At 37.1% G+C, this 23281-nt stretch overlaps 1 protein-coding gene across 1 annotated transcript; it reads right to left on the bottom strand.

The window, feature by feature from the left end:
- Nucleotides 1-2742: 2742 nt before the first annotated feature.
- On the bottom strand, nucleotides 2743-16103 carry LOC128655254 (serine/threonine-protein kinase 35-like). The gene is made up of 3 exons (XM_053708915.1): nucleotides 15534-16103; nucleotides 5183-5399; nucleotides 2743-2978 (listed from the first exon to the last, which is right to left on the bottom strand). The coding sequence occupies exons 1-3, from the start codon at nucleotides 16101-16103 to the stop codon at nucleotides 2743-2745; spliced, it is 1023 nt and encodes a 340-aa protein (XP_053564890.1).
- Between the last annotated feature and the right edge of the window lie 7178 nt (nucleotides 16104-23281).

The following is a 23281-nucleotide window of genomic DNA, read 5'->3' as shown; positions in this document are numbered from 1 at the left end:
GTTTCAGAGTTGCTTAATTGGGTTAATTTGAGGGTAACTGTCAGAATTTGATATAATATATGTATCTGTAGAAACCGTAAGCGGAAATGTAGCTTTATATCTTTCATTCTGATTTGAACTACTTTCTTACATATATTAGTAACACTTATGTAGCGCACGTTTGTTTGACGTTTCGTAAGGAACTACTTTGTTTAGAAAGGTGATTAGCTGCAATCACTTATAAAAGGTGTACTATGTTAGTGTGGGGTTATCCTATGATTAAGTGCCGCACGGCACGAAACATGTCAGGAGTCCGCCTTCTCCTACCATTGTGATCACTGTGTGAGTGCTTGTTTTTACTGCCTGTGAAATAAAAGGATTATATGTTTTTACCAAAGGATCATTGGAGTGCTGCCTTTTCCCTTTATCTCTGATAACCAATTTAATCTCTGAAACCCCTGACTCTGAAAGCTCAACCTCAGAAGCTAGAGGTCAGTTTGTCCTCAGAGGGGTAAGACAAACTAGTTAATTCAGACTGAAAAGATGGATTAACCCCCAAATCAGTAGAAATATGTTTAACCTATCTCTTACGTTTACCAGAGATAGGAATAGCATTTAGTGCAGCTGAGACAGCAGATTGTAGTTGAGAAGCAAAATCTGCTGGCAAAAAAACACCAACAGGAGGTACAGATGTGCCGCAGGGCACTGCTTGTGAAATAGGGTTAAAAGGGGACTGGGCAAAAGTACCGGCATATCTTGGACAACAGAGTCCTGAGAGGTGGAAGGCTCAGAAAGCATGCATTTGCTAGAGGGGGGGACACTGACTTAGACCTCTTCTTGGCTTGTAATACCAAACTTAGGCATGTAAAACAGAATTGTGCAGGAGGACAAATCATATTTTCCTCACAAAATAAACAAGTATTAGATACATTAATAGGGGAACCCTCAGAGGGGTTAACATCAGTATCCTCCATAGTGGGATATGCGGTCTCAACAGTATGAATATAACAGCAATTACCTCTTTAATACAAAAATGGCACTTCTGCCCTGCAGCCTTAGCTGGTGCACTTACCACCTCCTATGATACTTTCTCCCTTAAGCGGTATCACTGAAGTAATTAGGAGTATATTCACTCAAGGCAATAGAAGCTTCCTGACTAGCCAACTGCACCCGGTCACATAAACGCAACAAAAGAGACGGCCCTCATATCGGAGGAAATGCGTGCAAGTTGAATTAAAACTGTGTAGCGCTTCTGAGCCCCGGCAGTATTAAAAGTGACTAATTTTAGTCACACTTAGTCATAAAAAACCCTCACAAGTGCTCCTATGATAGAAGGTGCAAAGCAGCACATATACACGCCCCAACTACTTAAATTTCAAACCTCCATAACAAAGCTGTTAAAATGTGTCCCCAGATCCATTAGAGTAATTAAAGTACCACACTGTGATCTTATAATAAACAGTCCCCTATTTTAAGGGAGCCCACTAGGCATTAATCCCCAGAAATAAAATATAAGAACTAACCCTCCAGGAACCGTGCTGTGGAGCAGACACAGCACAAGGTCCGACAGTCTACTCTCCAATTCTGACAGGGACCTGAGAATAATGGAAAGCAGTGTAAATCACCAACACTGGTTGCCCAAGGAGGTGATAGCACTAAAGTACTAGATAGAGGACAGAGATAGTTCCCTGCAACATCTAGTAGCTAACTTTCACCACAACTCTCACTGAGAGAATTACATGGCTACTCAAAAACTCCAGTCCTCTCTTGAAGGGAAAAATACCCATTAAAGGACTATACTCTATTTCTTCTTGCATCTTCTCTGCCATCCTCCTTTAGGGACGAAAGGCAAAGAATGACTGGGGGGGGATGGGGGAAGTGGGAGGGTTATGTAGAGCCTTTGTCTGGGGTGTCGTGGACTCTCCCTGCCTTTGGAAAGAAATAAGGTTCTTAGTTTTGTTATGTTGATGTGGGGGGTGCGGGTACCTGTTCTCATGTACTGTACTGATAAAAGAGGTTCCTTATAGCTCACATTTTCATAACATATCCAGACCTTGCAGCTTTTGCAACAAAAACTTAAGTTTTAAAAAGCAAATTTAGATTATTTACTTAATAAGATTTACTTTTATTTCAAGTATAATACTTTTTTACAAACTGGATTTTAGGTTCCTAAAATAACAAAATGACTTTCAATTTGTATGCGTACTCCGCATTTTTTTCCCCAAAAACAGGAAGGAAGAAAAAAAGTTGGGGTTTTTTTTGTCTTTTTTATAGCTTCAAAATTTCTGGAAATGTTACATCTCTAATCCTTTGTTGATCTTTATTATAGAAAACATCAAGGGTGCTAAAAATATTATTTTAAAATAAGTTTACTTATTATATAGGAGAAAGAAACTCATTCAGTATTGTAAAATATGCAGATTGCAGACATGTTCCAGTTATACATTAAAAGTAATGTCACATAAAAAAAATACTAAAACAAAAACATTAAAACTTGATCACATTCACACTAGATCATTACAATAATAATTACAAATGTTACAAGCCGTCAATAGGTGTGAAAACTTCTTTCATGATATTAAAATTTTAAAATACAGTTTGTTAATTCAGTTTATTTTGCCAGCAGTACCCGTTTAAATTCTTGGAATATTGGCAAAAAATCCAAACCGTTGTCTTTTATAACTGTACCACCCATCAATGACTGTAGTTAAAGGATTGTGTATAAATTAATTTTGCAAAAAAAATCTGGATTTTTTTGGGAAGCTAGGCTCCTGACCTCTGGCGCTTTTCTCCATAAGATAGTTGTTCAAGTCGAATCTCTAATTGGAATGCGTCAAGTCTCTCTTTTGAATTTAAGGCTAGCATATCTAAAATAAGACTGGAAATCTCACTTGTCATAGACTTTTTGTTCCTTAATGGCACTTGTAGTTCTAAATTGGGGTTTTCCAGCAGTGCTTCTCCCACAGAGATTAGATTCTTTCCTTGACTTATATATACTCCTAGATATAATAAAAAAAATGCAATATTAATTTTAGCAAACGTTGAACAAAACTTGCCCAAAGCCATATGAATACATAATACAGTAAAGAATATGATAAATGGAAAACTAATGATTTAAGGGAAAGGAAACCCAAAATGTTTCTTTCCCGATTCAGATAAGCATGCGATTTTAAACAACTTTTTAAATTTATTTCTTTTACAAACTTTTCTTCGATCTCTTGGTATCTTATTGAAAAGCAGGGACATAAACTAGTGCACATGTCTGGAGCACTATATGACAACAGTTTTGCTACAATGTTTTCCATTTCCAAGACCACTATATGGCAGCACTATTTCCTGCTCTGTCTGAAACAATATTTTTTGGGGTTTCATATCCATTTAATGGCCATTTTTAAATCATTTGTTTTATAATAAAATCTAAGGCAGCATATTTGTAAGTATCCAATTTGTAAACATGTTAACCATTTCATAACCTCGTACTACATTTTTTCACACTTGATAAATTTTCTGACAACATAGTTTTTTGGGTTTTTTTAACCAGCCCAAGCCACAATATAAAAATGTTTCATTTTGTGTGCCAGTTTCTATAGCATACACGATAAAAACAGAAACATGAAAGTATTTTTAAAACATTCCACATTTATTATCAGTTTACCTCCCCAAAAAGAGAAAAGAAAAAAAAAAACTGATACATCACAACTTCTGATTTTATACATATGCTTTACATTAAAGGGACATAAAACCCAATTTTTTTCTTTCATGATTCAGATAGAACATTTTAAATAACGTTCCAATTTACTTATGTTATTAAATTTTCTTTGTTTTCTTGTTATTCTTTGTTGAAAAGCAGTAAAGTAAGGTTATGATTGTGCACGTGTCTGCAGCACTATATGGTTGCCGTTTTGCAACAATGTTATACATTAGCAGGAGAACTAGATGGCAGCACTATTTCCTGTCATGTAGTGCTTCAGGTATGTGCACGCTACCTACCTAGGTATCCCTTCAACAAAGAATAACAAAGCAAATTTGATAATAGAAGTAAATTGGAAACATTTTACAAATTGTATTCTCTATCTGAATAATAAAAGAACATTTTTGGGTTTAAATGTCCCTTTATCAATTGAATATAGAAGGATGGAATTTTTCATTTTTGCAATTTGCACCATATTGAAGATAATGAGAAGGAATAAATATCTTAGGGGCAGAGCCAGCTGCTTTCCTGAATGTCCGAACTTATGTGTCACAAATGCAGATACTAGGCTAACTTCTGCACCCCTCAATTCCTCTTCCTGAGGACTGAAGTTGGGCTGTTTGTAGGATCGCTCAAACTTAACCATATGACGTGGCTTATTTATGGAGGATCCATCTGGTCTAAACTAATAGTTTTCTAGTCCCGAAAATGACCCCAATGATTTCCCCATTTATCTCCTTAAGAATCAATTAAACGTTATTAAACATAGAAGCAAGCAGAATCATTGTAAGGGCTATAAACTACTGGATTGGACTGGATTAATCATCCTTGAAAAAGCCACACACAGTGGGAAAACGTACGTTAGAGAAGAGAGAAGTTAGACACGCTACTGTGAGGGATGTATGCCGGTTACAAGCGATCACAGAAAAACTTGGTTTGTCCAATACACACTATTTTAAAATCGGAAGTGTTTGCAAACAAAGTAAACCCTGAGTGCTATCATATTTCTCTTTTAAAAAAAAGGACATGACACCCATTTTTTCCTTTCATGATTCAGATAGTGCATACAATTTTAAACAACTTTCCACAATAATTCTATTATAAAATTTGCTTTATTCTCTTGGCATCCTTCTGAAGCAGAAGTGATGCACTACTAAGAGCTAGATGAACACATTGGGTGAGCCAATAAGAGGCATATATGTGCAGCTACCAATCAGCAGCTAGCTCACAGTAGTAATTCCCTCCTCCTGAGCCTACCTAGGTATCTTTTAAACAAAGCAAAATTGGAAAACAGAAGCAAATTAAAAAGTCTCTTTGCATGTTCTATCTGATCCATGAATTAATATAATTTTGACTTTTACTGTCCCTTGAACGTCCCTTGAACCTTGAACAATACTTGTAATAAATGCTTTAAGAATCCAGTTATCCAGTGGAGTTTTAATATGATACACAGTTTAATTTATAAATAGCAACAGTGGCTCGGTGAAATGTGAAAACAGAAGAAGCCCTTACCAAGAAGTTCTTTATCAGTTTCTGCATCTCTGAAGGTTATCATTTCAATCATAGCCCAAAAGAGAATCCCAAGGGAGAAAATATCTGCTTTTGCAGTATAGCGTCCTTCGAAAACCTCTGGTGCCATATAAAAATCTGAGCCACAGGCAGATGAGAAACGATGCTGGTTAACATTTACATTACCTTGGCAGACTTTACTGAGCCCAAAATCTGCTACCTGTTGACAAAACATACACAGGGTAAGCATTTTGCACAACCACTCAAAACACTCTATGGCCCCTATTAACGCAACATTGCAGCCATTGTTAAATTCTTTTACTTGTAATCCTACTTCTGGATGGTGTGGGGGATTTAAAAATTCTTTCATGAATACAAATGATTCCATCTTTGGGATGCCACACTATACACTGAAGCTGCATGCATAATTCATCACCTTTACTGTAATTTGCATGTGTGAGAGCGCGAGTTCCAGTGTCATAAAATTAGGGTATCGAGGCAGCTAAAATAAACTGTGTGCGTCTCCCTGAGAAGTGGCATAATTTGAAGGCACACTAAAACAGAAAATTCTCTTGGTATACGTAGTTGAAAGCTAAACCTAGGAGGTTCATATGCTAATTTTTTAGACTTGAAGGCCGTCTCTAATATAAATGCATTTTGACCGTTTTTCACTACTAGAGGGCGTTAGTTCATGCGTTTCATATAGATAACATTGAGCTCATGCACACGAATTTACAGAGGAGCGAACACCGATTGGCTAATATGCAAGACTGTCAAAAGAACTGAAATAAGGGGGCAGTCTGCAGAAGTCTGGCAGTACTAAAAGTATATATATATATATATATATATATATATATATATATATATATATATATATATATATATATATATATATATATATATATATATATATATATATATACACATACACACAGTTGTATGTAAAAATTTAGGCACCCCTGAAAATTTCCATGATTTTCATTTATAAATAATTGGGTGTTTGGATCAGCAATTTCATTTTGATCTATCAAATAACTGGAGGACACAGTAATATTTCAGTAGTGAAACTAGGTTTATTGGATTAACAGAAAATGTGCAATATACAGGTGCATAAATTTGGGCACCCTTGTCATTTTGTTGATTTGAATACCTGTAACTACCTAGCACTGATTAATCGGAACACACAATTGGTTTGGTAAGCCCATTAAGCCTTGAACTTCATAGACAGGGGCATCCAACCATGATAAAAAGGTATTTAAGGTGTCCAATTGCAAGTTGTTGTTCTCTTTGACTCTCCTCTGAAGAGTGGCAACATGGGGGCCTCAAAACAACTCTCAAATGACCTGAAAACAAATATTGTTCAACATTATGGTTTAGGGGAAGGCCACAAAAAGCTATTGCAGATATTTAAGCTGCCACTGTCCACTGTGAGGAAATGGACTGGGATGGCCATTCCAGAAGATTGTACTTGTTCCTCTGCATAAATGCCAGAGTAGATTTTGAGTAGTGTTTTGAGTCGTTGTCTTGTTGAAATATCCAGCCCCGGTGTAACTTCATCTTTGTGACTGATTCCTCAACATTATTCTCAAGTATCTGCTGATTGAGTGGAATCCATGTGACCCTTAACTTTAACAAGATTCCCAGTACCAGCACTAACCACACAGCCCCACAGCATGATGGAACATCCACCAAATTTTACTGTGGGTAGCAAGTGTTTTATCTTGGAACGCTGTATTCTTTTGCCGCCATGCATAACGCCCCTTGTTATGACCAAATAACTCCATGTTTCTTCAGTCCACAGCATCTTCTTCCAAAATGAAGCTGGCTTGTCCAAATGTGCATTTGCATACCTCAAGCGACTCCGTTTGTGGCGTGTGTGTAGAAAAGGCATCTTCCGTATCACTCTCCCATACAGATTCTCCTTGTGCAAAGTGCACTGAATTGTTGAACGATGCACAGTGACACCATCTGCAGCAAGATGATGTAGGTCTTTTGAGGTGGTTTGTGGGCTGTTTTTGACCGTTCTCACCATCCTTTGCCTCTCCGATATTTTACTTGGCCTGCCACTTCTGGCCTTAGCAAGAACTGTGCATGTGGTCTTCCATTTCCTCACAATGGACACTGACAGCTTTAATCTCTGCAATAGCTTTTTATAGCCTTCCCCTAACCCATAATGTTGAACAATCTTTGTTTTCAGGTCATTTGAGAGTTGATATAGAGAGATAGAGAGATAATGTGTGATATATATATATATATATATACACATACATATATATATATATATATATATATATATACATACATATATATATATATATATATATATATATACATACATATATACATATATATATATATATATACATACATATATACATATATATATATATATACATACATATATACATATATATATATATATATATATATATATATATATATATATATATATATATATATATACACACATATATACATATATATATATATATATATATATATATATATATATATACACACATATATATATATATATATATATACACACATATATATATATATATATATATATATATATACACACACACATATATATATATATATATATATATATATATATATATATATATATATATATACAGGGAGTGCAGAATTATTAGGCAAGTTGTATTTTTGAGGATTAATTTTATTATTGAACAACAACCATGTTCTCAATGAACCCAAAAAACTCATTAATATCAAAGCTGAATAGTTTTGGAAGTAGTTTTTAGTTTGTTTTTAGTTATAGCTATTTTAGGGGGATATCTGTGTGTGCAGGTGACTATTACTGTGCATAATTATTAGGCAACTTAACAAAAAACAAATATATACCCATTTCAATTATTTATTTTTACCAGTGAAACCAATATAACATCTCAACATTCACAAATATACATTTCTGACATTCAAAAACAAAACAAAAACAAATCAGTGACCAATATAGCCACCTTTCTTTGCAAGGACACTCAAAAGCCTGCCATCCATGGATTCTGTCAGTGTTTTGATCTGTTCACCATCAACATTGCGTGCAGCAGCAACCACAGCCTCCCAGACACTGTTCAGAGAGGTGTACTGTTTTCCCTCCTTGTAAATCTCACATTTGATGATGGACCACAGGTTCTCAAAGGGGTTCAGATCAGGTGAACAAGGAGGCCATGTCATTAGATTTTCTTCTTTTATACCCTTTCTTGCCAGCCACACTGTGGAGTACTTGGACGTGTGTGATGGAGCATTGTCCTGCATGAAAATCATGTTTTTCTTGAAGGATGCAGACTTCTTCCTGTACCACTGCTTGAAGAAGGTGTCTTCCAGAAACTGGCAGTAGGACTGGGAGTTGAGCGTGACTCCATCCTCATCCTGAAAAGGCCCCACAAGCTCATCTTTGATGATACCAGCCCAAACCAGTACTCCACCTCCACCTTGCTGGCGTCTGAGTCGGACTGGAGCTCTCTGCCCTTTACCAATCCAGCCAAGGGCCCAGCCATCTGGCCCATCAAGACTCACTCTCATTTCATCAGTCCATAAAACCTTAGAAAAATCAGTCTTGAGATATTTCTTGGCCCAGTCTTGACGTTTCAGCTTGTGTGTCTTGTTCAGTGGTGGTCGTCTTTCAGCCTTTCTTACCTTGGCCATGTCTCTGAGTATTGCACACCTTGTGCTTTTGGGCACTCCAGTGATGTTGCAGCTCTGAAATATGGCCAAACTGGTGGCAAGTGGCATCTTGGCAGCTGCACGCTTGACTTTTCTCAGTTCATGGGCAGTTATTTTGCGCCTTGGTTTTTCCACACGCTTCTTGCGACCCTGTTGACTATTTTGAATGAAACGCTTGATTGTTTGATGATCACGCTTCAGAAGCTTTGCAATTTTAAGAGTGCTGCATCCCTCTGCAAGATATCTCACTATTTTTTACTTTTCTGAGCCTATCAAGTCCTTCTTTTGACCCATTTTGCCAAAGGAAAGGAAGTTGCCTAATAATTATGCACACCTGATATAGGGTGTTGATGTCATTAGACCACACCCCTTCTCATTACAGAGATGCACATCACCTAATATGCTTAATTGGTAGTAGGCTTTCGAGCCTATACAGCTTGGAGTAAGACAACATGCATAAAGAGGATGATGTGGTCAAAATACTAATTTGCCTAATAATTCTGCACACAGTGTATATATATATATATATATATATATACATATATACATACATACATATACACACACACACTGTAGTGTAGGATCGCCCCTTAGCCCCAAACCGCCCTGAACCCCCCCAAACAGCTCTCTAAACCACCCCATCTACCTACTTGCTGCCATCTTGAATACTGGCAGCTGTCTGCCAGTCCCCAATGCAATACATTTTGGCCAGTTTATTAATTTTATTTTTCAAAAAACTCTTTTTCCCATAGTGTAGCTGCCCCCCCTCAATACCCTACCCCCCTCCCAGATCCATTTCCCAACCCTGATCTCCCCTCTCCAAAGTGGCACTCACTAATTACATGCCGGGGCAGGAGCGGTCCCACCCGCTCCTGACTCTCACACGCCCCCTCCAGTGATGGGCCGCCCACCCGCATCCCTCCTATGGCTACAACCCACCAACGATCGGCACTATCGCTGGCTGATGCAGAGAGGGCCACAGAGTGGCCCTCTCTGCATTGGATGGTAAGTAAAGGGTATTGCACGATGCCTCAACATCGAGGCATCGCTGCAATACCGTGAAAGCAATCGTGGTCCTTAACTGTCAGTTTTTGTAGGATGTGCCCGACACGTCCTCGGTCGCTAAGGGTTTAATATATTTAGCCACCATATTATAGAAACTTAAGATCTACAGCTATTATTTGCTATTGCCACTTTAACCCACTGGAAACAGACTGGAACAAATGCAAACTTTGCAGTGTAATCTATCAAATGCTTTATTTCTTCCAAAACAAAAAATGAACAATTGGGTTTAGTATTAAATCCTGCTGCTAGTCTATTTACAAACAAGAAAATAGAGAGATGCACTAAACAGACAGAACAAAATCTAAAAAAACTTCTGTACTTGTCCACAAGGCCATTGCCACTCAGGGTGCAGTCTCTTTTAGTACATTATGCCTTTCACAGAGAAAAAATATCCTGTTACTTATCAGTCTGATCCTGCCCAATAAAAGTCCAGCGTCGAAATACCAGGCAATTCTTCTCTGAACAAGAGAAAACAACAAACCCCAGACGTACGTTTTGGCATTCCTTGGGCCTCGTCAGTGAGGTGCAGTTGCATTTCTCTTGGGCATATGTGCAAGGAGTCCACATCTGGTTTCCCCTTTTCACTCATAGGGAAACCCAAGACTAATTTCACGAGGCCCAAGGGAGGCCGAAACGTACATCTGGGGGTTTGTTGTTTTCTCTTAAGAATTGCCTGGTATTTCAGCGCTAGACTGTCATTGTGCAGGATCCGACTGATATGCTACAGAATATTTTTCTCTGTGAAAGGCATAATGTTCTAAAAGAAACTACACCCTGATTGGCACTGGCCTTGTGGACAAGCACGGAAGTTTTTCTTGCTTTTGTTCTGTCTCAGTTGGAGTGGGTCTCTCTATTTTCTTGTTCGTATGCAAATTACTCTTTGGTCCAGATATACATACACAAGAAATATAGGGTACAGATAATGTTTCAAATATTCACATCATATCTGACAGTCAAATATATACCTAAAAATGTTCTATCCTCATTTTCTCCCCTTAGCTTAATATAGGTCACTCTTGGACCCTTAAGGCAAAGGTTATCTGTGATCAGGGGTTGATAATAATCAAAGAGAAAGAAAAACATAAAATAAAGCATCTCAAAGAAAAGTAATACAATACTAGTACTATTATATGCAAAAGAGGGATGCATAAACCAAAATTGGGAACATACAAGTTCTAAATAACGGTGCCATATAAGAAAGGAAAGCAACAAGTAAATTATCATGGTGAGTCACAGTAATCAGAAGGGGGTATGATAACTTTTTTTTTTTTAGGGCTGGAGCCCTATGGATGTGTATCTTTGATAAACCTAAATGGGTATATATACTCCAGCTTTATAATAACAGCAAAACAATTATTCTTGGTGTGCGAATGAAGCTATCTAGTGGTCAAGAGTCAAACCAATCGTAGAGTTAGTCAGGAGAGTAGGAGTTATCAAATATATGTTTTACTGTGGTTAAAGGGACACTGAACCCAAATTGTTTCTTTTGTAATTCAGAAAGAGCATACAATTTTAAGCAACTTTCTAATTTACTCCTATTATCAATTTTTCTTCGTTCTATTGCTATCATTATTTGAAAAAGAAGGCATCTAAGTAGGGCTGCAACTAACGATTATTTTCATAATCTATTAATCGGCCGATTATTTTTTCGATTAATCGGATAAAAAGAGAATCAATAATAGTTTATGTTTTAAATAAAATCCACATAATGAGTGTTACAAATATAAACTTCAGACAAAAACTTTACATTAACACAACTGTTTCTTCAATTTTTAAGCAGCAGAGCACAGTTTTATAATTAAACAAAACAAAACCACAAACAGTTTGAAAAGAGGTAGAACTAGAAAGAGTTAGGCTATCACTGTTAATAACATTCTGTTATTCACTTTTTCAGAAACTTTGCATTGAAATGCAAAAATTGCAACATGTCCACATGTTTCTGGCTAAGGCTGGTTCTCTGTTTGCAGCTATATTTCCTGCAGCAGAGAAAAGGCTGTTGAGGTGTATAAGTAGGGTTTTACCAATTTCACCAAAGTGGGATATTTATCTTTGTTAGCTCTTCACCAATGCTAAGTGTTTTCTACCTTGGCAAGGGGCCTCTCAATAAAGTAGCCCTTGACTTCATTCTAACATAAAAATATCTTGAATATCTGTATGCAATGGTAAATAACCAGATATAAGGTTAGGGGAAATAACTAGTCCACTCTAAAAATAACGAATATATACTTATAAAGGTTGAATCTGGTACATATTATCACAATTTATTAAAAATATAAAAAAACAATAAAAAAACAAAATCAAAAGCGCTAAGGACTGTATATCAATAACAGGACAAAGCCTTACACATTTATTTATACAGTACATATAATCAGCAATAGCAAGCAATACGCTAATAATTGTGCAAATAATAGTGCACATCAATTTAAATAACTCCCATCAATCTAGAGGCAAGGTGTAAATAACAAGCTCAGCACTATATCATGCAAAGCATAGTTCCAAATCACCAAATTTAATATAAACAATCCAAATGATGACTATTATATCTGGGTTGCACATAAGCCAGGGGTAGTTGTAAACGTATACTGTCCTGAAAAAGTGAAAAGTAGATGTCTGTAAACGTCCTTTAGGCTAAGAAAATAACCATAAAACACAATACCATATGCAGGAGTTCATTGGAGTGAAGCAGCTGGTGTTGTGCACAGACCAACTAATTGCAACTCGATTAATCGATTATGAGATTCGTTGACAACTATTTTCATAATCGATTATGACGATTAGTTGTTGCAGCTCTACATCTAAGCTTTTTTTTTTGTTTTAGTACTCTGGACAGCACTTTTTTATTGGTGGATGAATTTATCCACCAATCAGCAAGGACAACCCAGGTTGGTCACCAAAAATGGGCCGGCATCTAAACTTACATTCTTGCATTTCAAATAAAGATACCAAGAGAAAATTTGATAATAGGAGTAAATTAGAAAGTTGCTTAAAATTTCATGCTCAATCTGAATCACGAAAGAAATTTTTTGGGTACCATGTCCCTTTAAGTGCTAAGGTGTGATAGATAGTGCTGTTAGATCAACTGCCACACTATTGTAGTCACAGAGGTATGCTTCGGCAACTGCGAGCAATGATATACCAGCTTTAACTTTTATAAGATTATATTTAAACCTGAAAAAGTGAATGAAATATTTCTTACAAAGTTAAGCAAGAGAAGATGTCCCACACACATGTAGAATACATCTCTGCCTCTCCATGGCTCCGGCCAAAAGCCACAGAGTAAGGACTGAGGTGTTAAGAGAAAAACACACCATCTCTATCTTTATGAGTATAGTAAATAAAGGCTATGTGAGAAGGGGATATAGCGTGGTCTTAAGACCCATCTCTACCATATACAAACTCTATGAACATTATGACCACTAAGTTTAAAGACACACGTACTACACTAAATAACATTTGCTTATGAAAGTGAGAAACATTAACCAAAACAGAGAGTGGGAAACGGTAAAATTTCCTTTGGAAGCATGGTGTGTCTAAATAGCTAAAAGTGGGTTGTGAATATGGCCTCCACCCCAGGGTGTTGCCTGTTTCCGGAACATCGTCCCAGAGCCCAATTGTGAGACTTCATATAAAGGGTATTGAGTCCGGTTTGGTGAGATTAGTGTTTCCAGATAGGTGTCGATTGTTATCCTTTTAGTAAAGCTCAAATCTTTTAGATGGGTAGGAGTGTCCAGCCGAGAAGAGATGTCCTCTTGCATGCCGTCTTTAGTGATGATGGCAGGTAAGAAATGGATCACGCACTTCTGTGAAAGTCCGTGAAAGTCCGGGAGTCCCCCCCCCTCTAATACCAGTATACACGTATTAGAAAAAAATGCTTCTAATCAAAGCTACAGCTTAAATAGGTGTATTTAAATATGCACCGTGCACCAGCTTTTTAAACACAGCACTTGCTCAGAGAACCTAATGTGCTTGTATCCTCTGGTAATGATTACATTTGTTAAGTGCTGATATGATACAAGCCCCACTGGTGCTCTGAGCAGCTGCAGTATTTAAAATGCTGGTGCACTGAGAATATTTAGCTATACTTCACATGCACATGCAGAGAAAAATCACATCACTTAAACAGTGATAACTTTCACTAGAAGCATTTTTGCCAATATGTTTCTATTCTAAGATGTAATTCATCTATGTAAATTTAAATTTTGACCAGAATGTCCCTTTAATTCCATCTTTTTTTTTTATAGAATCCCAAAAATTGCATGAACTATATGTAGGAATAATAGTATTCTTAATCAATCTAGTTATAGCGGCATCAACTTTAGGAACAATCTAAACGTCTAGAAGTCATTACTTTTTGCAACATGCCCATGACCCAATGTGGGTACGCAGGTAATAATAAAAGTATTACGTAAACTTCTAAAAAATACTTGTGCAAAATATTAGAAGAGATACTGCTGGCAATGTAATAAAGAAATAAATTAAGATTATGTCACTATTTTATGTTAGAAAAAAAAAATATCACTTAAAGGGACAGTAAAGGCAAAATTAAACAAATGGATTGGAAAGCATGGCATTTAAAACAAATTTCCACTTTACTTCTATTAATTTTGCATGGTTTTCTTGGTTTTTCTTTCATGATTCAGATAAAGCATGAAATTTTAATCAACTTTCTAATTTACTCCTATAATCAATGTTGTTCTCTTGCTATCTTTATTTTAAAAGCAGGAATGTAATTCTTAGCAGCCAGTCCATTTTTAGGTTCAGCACCATGGATAGTGCTTGCTTATTGGAGGCTTACATTTACCCACCAATAAGCAAGCATAACCCAGGTTCTCAACCAAAAATGGGCCGGCTCCTATGCATCACATTCCTGCTTTTTAAATAAAGATAGCAAGAGAACGAAGAAAAATTGATAATAGGAGTAAATTAGAAAGTTGCTTAAAACTGCATGCTCTATCTGAATCATGAAAGAAAAAAATTGGGTTTAGTATCCCTTTAAAGGAATAGTCTAGTCAAAATTAAACTTTCATGATTCAAATAGAGCATGCAATTTTAATCAACTTTTTAAAGTATTCCTATTATCAGATTTCCTTTGTTCTCTGTTTATCTTTATTTGAATGTAAGATTAGTAGCTGGCTCATTTTTGGTTCAGAACCTGGGTCTTGCTTGCCGATTGGTGGCTACATTTAGACACCAATCAGCAAGCACTACCCAGGTGCTAAACCAAAAATGGACCGGCTCCTATATGCTTGCATTACTGCTTTTTCAAATAAAGATACACAGAGAACAAAAAATGATAATAGGAGTCAATTAGAAAGTTGTTTAAAAATTGCATGCTCTGATTCATAAAGAAAAAAATTGGATTTAGAATCCCTTTCATTTTGACTTTACTGTCCCTTTAAATAGGGGACAGCCATTTAAAAGGAACATGTGTAGAGCTATGAAAGGCCAAGAAGCTTTCTCTTACAACAATAGGTACTATCCTGCTAAATGAGGGAATATGGTTGTGTATTCCCTTGGTGTGTTGCTTGTTTTCTCAGGGGCCAGTTTACAGACTAGAAGTTAGCCTTACTCCAAGGCCCATGAGGAGCCCCTTGCTCACCTTGAGCTCAGGCCCCGCAGCTCCGTGCGCCACCAACACGTTGTCAGGCTTTAGGTCCCTGTGCACTATTTGGTTGCGGTGCAAGAAAGCCACAGCCGCCGCAAGTTGTTGCATGCAGCTTCGGTGTAGCCTCGGATCAGGAGGCCTGGACAGCAGGAAGTCGTTGAGGTTGCCTCCATCGCAATACTCCATGATAAACCAGAGAGAGCAGGAAGAGTTCTCCCCCGCGGGAGGTTTCGCTCTTCGCCCCTTGAGGCAGGTCTCCACTAGCAGTAAGTGATTGTCTGATTTGCGATGTTGGCGGTGGTTGATCGCCTGGATATCGCCCACCCCAGCTCCGCACTGCAACAAACACTCTTCCAACCGGATCACATTACGGTGCTGGCTCTGAACGCTACGCAAGGCCCAGAACTCCTGTAGGGCTAACTCCACAGTCTCCGGCTCGCTGCACTGGATCCTTTTTACTGCTACCCTTTGACCACTTTCTGATACCTCAGCCTCATACACTACCCCATAGCTGCCCCTACCTATTTCCCGCCCCAGACGGTATTTGCATGGCTGCGCTGCCATCCGTTGTGCGGCAACAACCTCAAAAATGTATACACCGTAACTTGAACATAAAGATATATCTGTTCTGCTAAATAAACGTTATGCAGCAATTCGATATATGTATATAATCTGCGCGTTACAAACGTCCTACTATGAAAAGGGCGGGCATCAATGACAATTTGACAGAACCAAATGTGAGGAGCCATAAGGGACGTATATCGTTTTGGCGGGAAAGCATGCTGGAGTGTCTATGTCTGATAACTATATTCTGTAACATATGCTAAGGAAAGTGGGCTGAAAAGAATAATACAATGAAATATACATTTAATTCAAAAACTTCAGACCCAGGCTTTGGTAAATAAATAATCCTGAAAGTTAAGTCTGAGATCTCACAAAGTTATTACTACTGACTGAATTTGGACACGCCCAAATTTGTTATAAATCTTCAATGCAACCTAGTACATAATAAGCTGTCCCAGTATGGGAACTTAAATCTACCTTTATAAAAAATATTATTTATAACTTGCTTTGTTACACCCTTTATCCTCTGCATATCTTCAAAACTGATTTTTTTTTTTCTTTTCTCTCTGACACTTCTGCACAATGTGGATTTACATATTGTAGCTGCTAGAATCTAATTGCCTTTACTTAGGGTTGCCACCAAGCCAGTATTTTACCGACAAGGCCGGTATTTTAAAGGGATATGAAACCCAAATTTATTTATTTAATGTTTCAGATAGTGTTTGCAATTTCAAACAACTTTCTAATTTACTTTTATGATCGCTTTTTCTTTGTTCTCTTGGTATTTTTTGTTGAAAATCAGGGATGTATGCTCAGGAGCCGGCCCATTTCTGGAGACCTATATGGCAGCAGTTCATGCCACCATTTCACCTCCAAATTCAATCAAATACATTTTTTTTAACTTTTTCACAGACTTTAGGTTTCTCACTGAAATTATTTACATACTGTACAATCATGGCACAAATGGTTGTAAAAGCTTCGCGATTGCTTTTTGGTAATTAGGACGCTAATTGCAGCATGCGCCCCACACTTATTATTCCCAGCAGTGAATGGGGTCAATCAGGTAGCTTGTAAGGTTAATTTTAGCTGTAGTGTAAAGATTACTCTCCCACTTACAACGCCCTGATCCCTCTCGAACAGCCCTCTTTTTTCCCTCACCCCCCACTGGTCACCCCCATCTTAGGTACCAGCAGTCTGCCAGTATGCAGTTTTAGTCCCTTTTTTTATTATTATTATTATTTTTTTCTTCAGTGTATGAGTACCCCCTTACCTTCCAACCCCCCTGATCCCAAAAAGGTCTCTAACCCTCCCCACTCTAACTAGTTTCCACAATCTTAGGTACTGGCAGCTGTCTGCCAGTATCCAGTTTTAATTATTAATTTTTCTTTCTATTTATTAAAAAACATGTTTTATCTGTAGTGTAGATGCCCCCCCCCCCCTCATTTACCCATCTCTCTTTTCCAAGATCTTTCCCCCTTTCTACTCTAGGATCCCCTCACCATCCTGCTCTCAGCATTTATTTTTGCTGTAGTGTAGCAGTCCCACCTGTTCCCGCCCCTCCCTCCCCCCTCCAGCAATGGGCCGCCCACCCACCTCCCTCATAACCCTCCCACACCACAAACGGTCGGCACCACCGCTACCTGATGCAGAGAGGGACACAGAGTGTGTCTCTCTCTGCATGGGTTACTCTGCACATCTATTTCTGCACCGCCCCATTTATGGTGAAATATGCAGAAATAGCGCATCTAGCTGCTGTATACTTATGGAAACTGATGCAATTCTTCAAATTATGTGGCAACTCTACTCGTACCACTTGTTTTGAATATAGGCAAAGGATGAGGAAAGTGGATGCACATTAAAGGGACACTGAACCCAAAATTTTCTTTCGTGATTCAGATAGAGCATGCAATTTTAAGCAACTTTTTAATTTACTCCTATTATCAAATTTTCTTCATTCTCTTGGTATCTTAATTTGAAATGCAAGAATGTAAGTTTAGATGCCGGCCCATTTTTGGGGAACAACCTGGGTTGTTCTTGCTTATTGGTGGACAAATCCATCCACCAATAAAAAAAGTGCTGTCCAGAAAATAAAGATAGGAAGAGAACAAAGAAAAAATAATAATAGGCATAAATTACAAAGTTGCTTAAAAGTGCATGCTCTATCTGAATCACAAAATAAAAAAATTGGGTTCAGTGTCCCTTTAATGGTTATAAAAATATTAATAGAAGGAATAAACTCTATAAAGACCTACTGTACTCTATTAATCATGTATCACTCAAATATTTGGGATTTAACCTCTCGGCGGACCCACAAAAATTATGACTTGAATTATGAACCCCTATTAAGAACTATCACTTTGAAGATTTCTGAGTGGTCACCCAAAAACATTTTGTTGGACAGGTAGGATGAATGTTTTTAAAATGACTATCCTCCCTAAGATATTGTATATTCTTCAAACCGTCCCTATTCCCCTTCCAACACTGTATTTTCCAAGGTTACAGGCTGTTATACATGCTTACATTTGGAGTAAAATACCTCCCAGAGTGGCAAAGTCCACACTAATGACCCCTAAACACTTAGGTGGATTGAGTGTTCCAGATATAAGCCTATATCGTGCAGCTACATTTCTACACAATATCCTAGAATCGTGTACCTTAGATGAAACTGACTGCAAACTTGGGATAGACTGACGCATGACTTGACTAACTGCCCCCAATTGGGAAGCTCTCTTGTTGACCCCCTTTAATTAATACATACCCAATAATTCACAAGATTTTTGAGTTTTGTATGAAACTGATATCCAAACATTCTGCATTGTCTACAATCCCTTTTAACCCCGATACATAACGATTTAGAATTTCTAGTAGGATTACAAATAACCCTAAAAGGTATAAGTAACATACACCACCTCTTGCCAATACACACATTAGTAGATTCTACTAGAATATTATCTAGGGATATGTTGGGGACTTTTGTGAATGGCTTTTTCACTAATTGGTTTAGATACTCCCAACTATACAATTTTTTTATTCTATCTCTTATCCCACTCAATAGTTAAACACTTCCCACTTATGTTACCTCCTGGCACAGGGAGTTGCCCTACACATTATCAGTAAAGGAATGGCGCACAATTTTCTTCAAGACAACTAAATCTGCTCATTTGCCTGCTCTTCTAGAAACAAACTATTAATTCTTATTAAGGTGGTACCTCAAACCTCAGAAACTCAAACATATTTTTGTTGGTGCTTCTGATCGTTGCTTGAGAGGTTGTAATACAATAGGTTCGCCTTTTCACATTTAGTGGGACTGTCCCAAACTATCCCAATTCTGGCAAGATGTGTGCACATCCATCAACAATATACTTAAAGTGCCAGTAAACCTAAAAATAATGTTATATAATTCTGTACATAGTGCAGAATTATATAACATTATATGAGTGCTAGCTTTATAGAACATAATATATCCGGTGAACTTTTATAAAAAAAAAGAGGGTTTTCCAGACCCGCCCTCTGTGCTCTATTGAGCGGGTCTGGTTTTCCCTCAGAGCCCATCTGGCCAGCTGTCTAGTAACAGCCCGGCCCGACTGCACCATTACACTCAATGCAGAATTATATAACATTATTTTTTTTAGGTTTACTGGCACTTTAACTGTAGGCTCCCACTTAACCCTCTACCTTTCCTTTTAAAAAAATCTCCCAAGCTTAGCTCAAAAGCACACAACACTGCTACCAATAGCTCTAAACGGTGCTCAACAATTAATTCCCAAACTCTGGAAAAAATATACACCTCCCACACTAGCTATGGACAAACCAACTACACAACCTGTCACTTGAACAATACTTCTACTTCACCACTGATAATAACTATAGCGAGTCCGTGTTTTAATTTAACAATCCCTGTCAATCAAGTAACGCGCGCCCTTGACATTTAAGGAGCTGCGCGATCGATTCATAGGGGAAAGGTTAGGCAGATTCAGCATAAAAAAATAAATAATTTACATTACCGGCATTGGGCGGCCTGAGTTCAGAACATGGAAGTAAGTTTAGAAAAGTTTTTAATAACCATCAACAATGTTTGGAAAGGTGAAATGCAGCTAGATTTCTATATTTACATGTGGCATTTATAATTATTTTAAGAAAAAAGCACGGTTTACTGTCCCTTTAAAGGCCTAGATTCCCAAACATAATGTCATAATAAAATTCAAGATTACGCTCTAGTGCAGGTATTGCGCATGAGCAGTTTTAATTCACAGCGAGAATCGCTTGCCTGAAAGTAGACTGTGAACGAGTATTAATGGGAGTTACTAGGGGCATTATTAGATCTTCCCATGGGACGGACAGTTAGCCTAGATTACACTTCCACTGCAGGATCGGCTAGATGGGCGGCCAGATAGGACTTACCTAACTATCGTTTTGGGTCATTTCAAAAAGCTATAAATTAATTTTTACATATGTGATTGAATTTTTTTTATCTTGTAGTGCTCATAACATTACTGTGTAACTATATGTGAGCCGTAACACACCTTCATTTACTGACACTTTAAGACTAATACCTACTACCTAGTCCTCCCCAGATCTAATCAGGTTGACATTACCTACAACATTCCCTTTAGCTCCTGTATGTAAACATCTCATTACATCGTGTTCAGTTTACCTCCTTTAAAGGGATAGTAAACCCCCAAATTTTCTTTTATGATTCAGATAGAAATACAATTTTTAATTTTAAACAACTTTCCAATTTAATTCTATTATCAAAGTTATTATCTTGTTATTCATCGCCGATGGGACAGCATTACACTACTGACAGGAAGTTGAAAATATCTATTTAGCCAATCACAAGAGACAAATGTGTGCAGGCACCAATAAGCAGCAGCTCCCACTAGTGTATGATATGTGCGTATTCATATTTTAACAAGGGATACTAAGAGAACGAAGCACATTTGAAAATAGAAGTGAATTTAAAAGTGTCTTAACTTTATCTGAATTAATTTTGACTTTCCTATCCCTTTAATATTGCTAACCTAGACAAGCAATTTTATTATGATTTCCTTGTTTTGGCACAGACTTAGAACATGCTATTATAGCACTATAGACAAATGATGCCATGGGACCTTTTCCTTAATTATCAGCTGTGCCTTTACCCACTTGACTAATCTATATTGTTATTTGGAAACTATGTTTTACCACTGATTTACCATGATTGTAGGTATTTGCATTTTCTTCTGAAATAAATATATATATATATATAAAGGGAGTTAGTAGGGCATGAATCTTAACATTTTTCTTTCATGATTCAGATAGAGCATACCATTTTAAACAACTTTCTAATTTACTTCTATTATCAATTCTTCTACATTCTCTTGGTATCTTATATTGAAAAGCAGGGACATAAGCTCAGGAGCGTGCACGTGTCTGGAGCACTATATGGCAGCGGTTTTGAAAGGATGTTATCCATTTGCAAGAGCACTAGATGGCAGCACTATTTCCTGCCATGTAGTGCTCAAGACACCTACCTAAGGTATCTCTTTAACAAAGAATAGCATGGAAACAAAGCAGATTTCATAATAGAAGTAAATTTAATACTTTTTAAAAATGGTATGCTGTGTCCGAATCACAGAAGAGAATTTTGGGTTTCATATCCCTTTAAGGTCACAAACTTGGACAAATTATGTTTATGCAGGTATTGTAGCGTTTAAAGGGACAGTCAACACCAGAAATTTTGTTGTTTAAAAAGATAGATAATGCCTTTATTACCCATTCCCCAGTTTTGCATAACCAACACAGTTATAATAATACACATTTACCTTTGTAATCACCTTGTATCTAAGCCTCTGCAGACTGCCCCCTTATTTCAGTTCATTTGACAGACTTGCATTTTAGCCAATCAGTGCTCACTCCTCTGTAAATTCAAGTGTGTGAGCTCAATGTTATCTATGTGAAACACATGAACTAACGCCCTCTAGTGGTGAAAAACTGTCAAAATGCTTTCAGATTAGAGGTGGCCTTCAAGGTCTAATAAATTAGCATATGAACCTCCTAGGTTTAGCTTTCAACTAAGAATACCAAGAGAACAAAGCAGAATTGGTGATAAAGTAAATTGTAAAGTTGTTTAAAATTACATGCCCTATTTGAATCATGAAAGTTGTTTTTGGACTTGACTGTCCCTTTAATATGGACTTTAAAGTGATGGTACATTTGAACAGTAAAGAAATTCTATTATGAATCTTTGAAAAAATAAACAGTACCTTTATTCATTCATTCTAATGAAATATGTGCTCAAACACAAAACAGTTTTTTTTTCATGAGGTGACGTTTCCACCTCTCATCCAATAGCCGTGCTAGCCATATGGCACTCCATAAGAAAGTGCTTTGACATGCACGGCAGTTGGATAAGACTTTTAAACGTCACCTCATGAGAATTTTTTTTTTTTTTTGCGGAGGACGGCCGGATGGGGGTTATGGAATAAAAGCGTTATCTAAATTAAATAATGTTTGACCGCATCTTCCATTAGAATTAGAATTCATGAATGAAGGTACCTTTAAAGGGACACTGTACCCAAATATTTTCTTTTGTGCTTCAGATAGAGCATGCAATTTTAAGCAACTTTCTAATTTACTCCTATTTTCAAATGTTCTTTATTCTCTTGGTATCTTTATTTGAAATGCAAGTATGTAAGTTTAGATGGCGGCCCATTTTTGGTGAACAACCTAGGTTGTCCTTGCTGATTGGTGGATAGATGCATCCACCAATCAAAAACTGCTGTCCAGAGTTCTGAACCTAGAAAAAAGCATACATGCCTTCTTTTTCATATAAAGATAGCAAGAGAACGAAGAAAAATTGATAATAGGAGTAAATTAGAAAGTTGCTTAAAATTGCATGCTGTATCTGAATCACAAAAGAAAAAAATTGGGTACAGTGTCCCTTTAAGTTTTTTCCATGAATTCATAATATAATTTCTTGTATGTTAAAATTTACTGTCACTTTTAACCCTTGCTGCTGAGCCATTTCATTTGCCTGTACTTAGCTGTTTTTAAGGTTTTAAATTCTGCTCACATATAAAGGGACATGAAACCCAAAAAAAATTCTTTCATGATTCAGTTGGAGAATACAATTTTAAACAACTTTCCAATTTATTCTATTATTGAATTTTCTTTCTCTTGGTATCCTTTGTTGAAAG

Source organism: Bombina bombina, chromosome 4 (assembly GCF_027579735.1).
Source record: "Bombina bombina isolate aBomBom1 chromosome 4, aBomBom1.pri, whole genome shotgun sequence".
NCBI lineage: Eukaryota > Metazoa > Chordata > Amphibia > Anura > Bombinatoridae > Bombina > Bombina bombina.
This window is presented reverse-complemented; position numbering and strand designations above follow the sequence as displayed.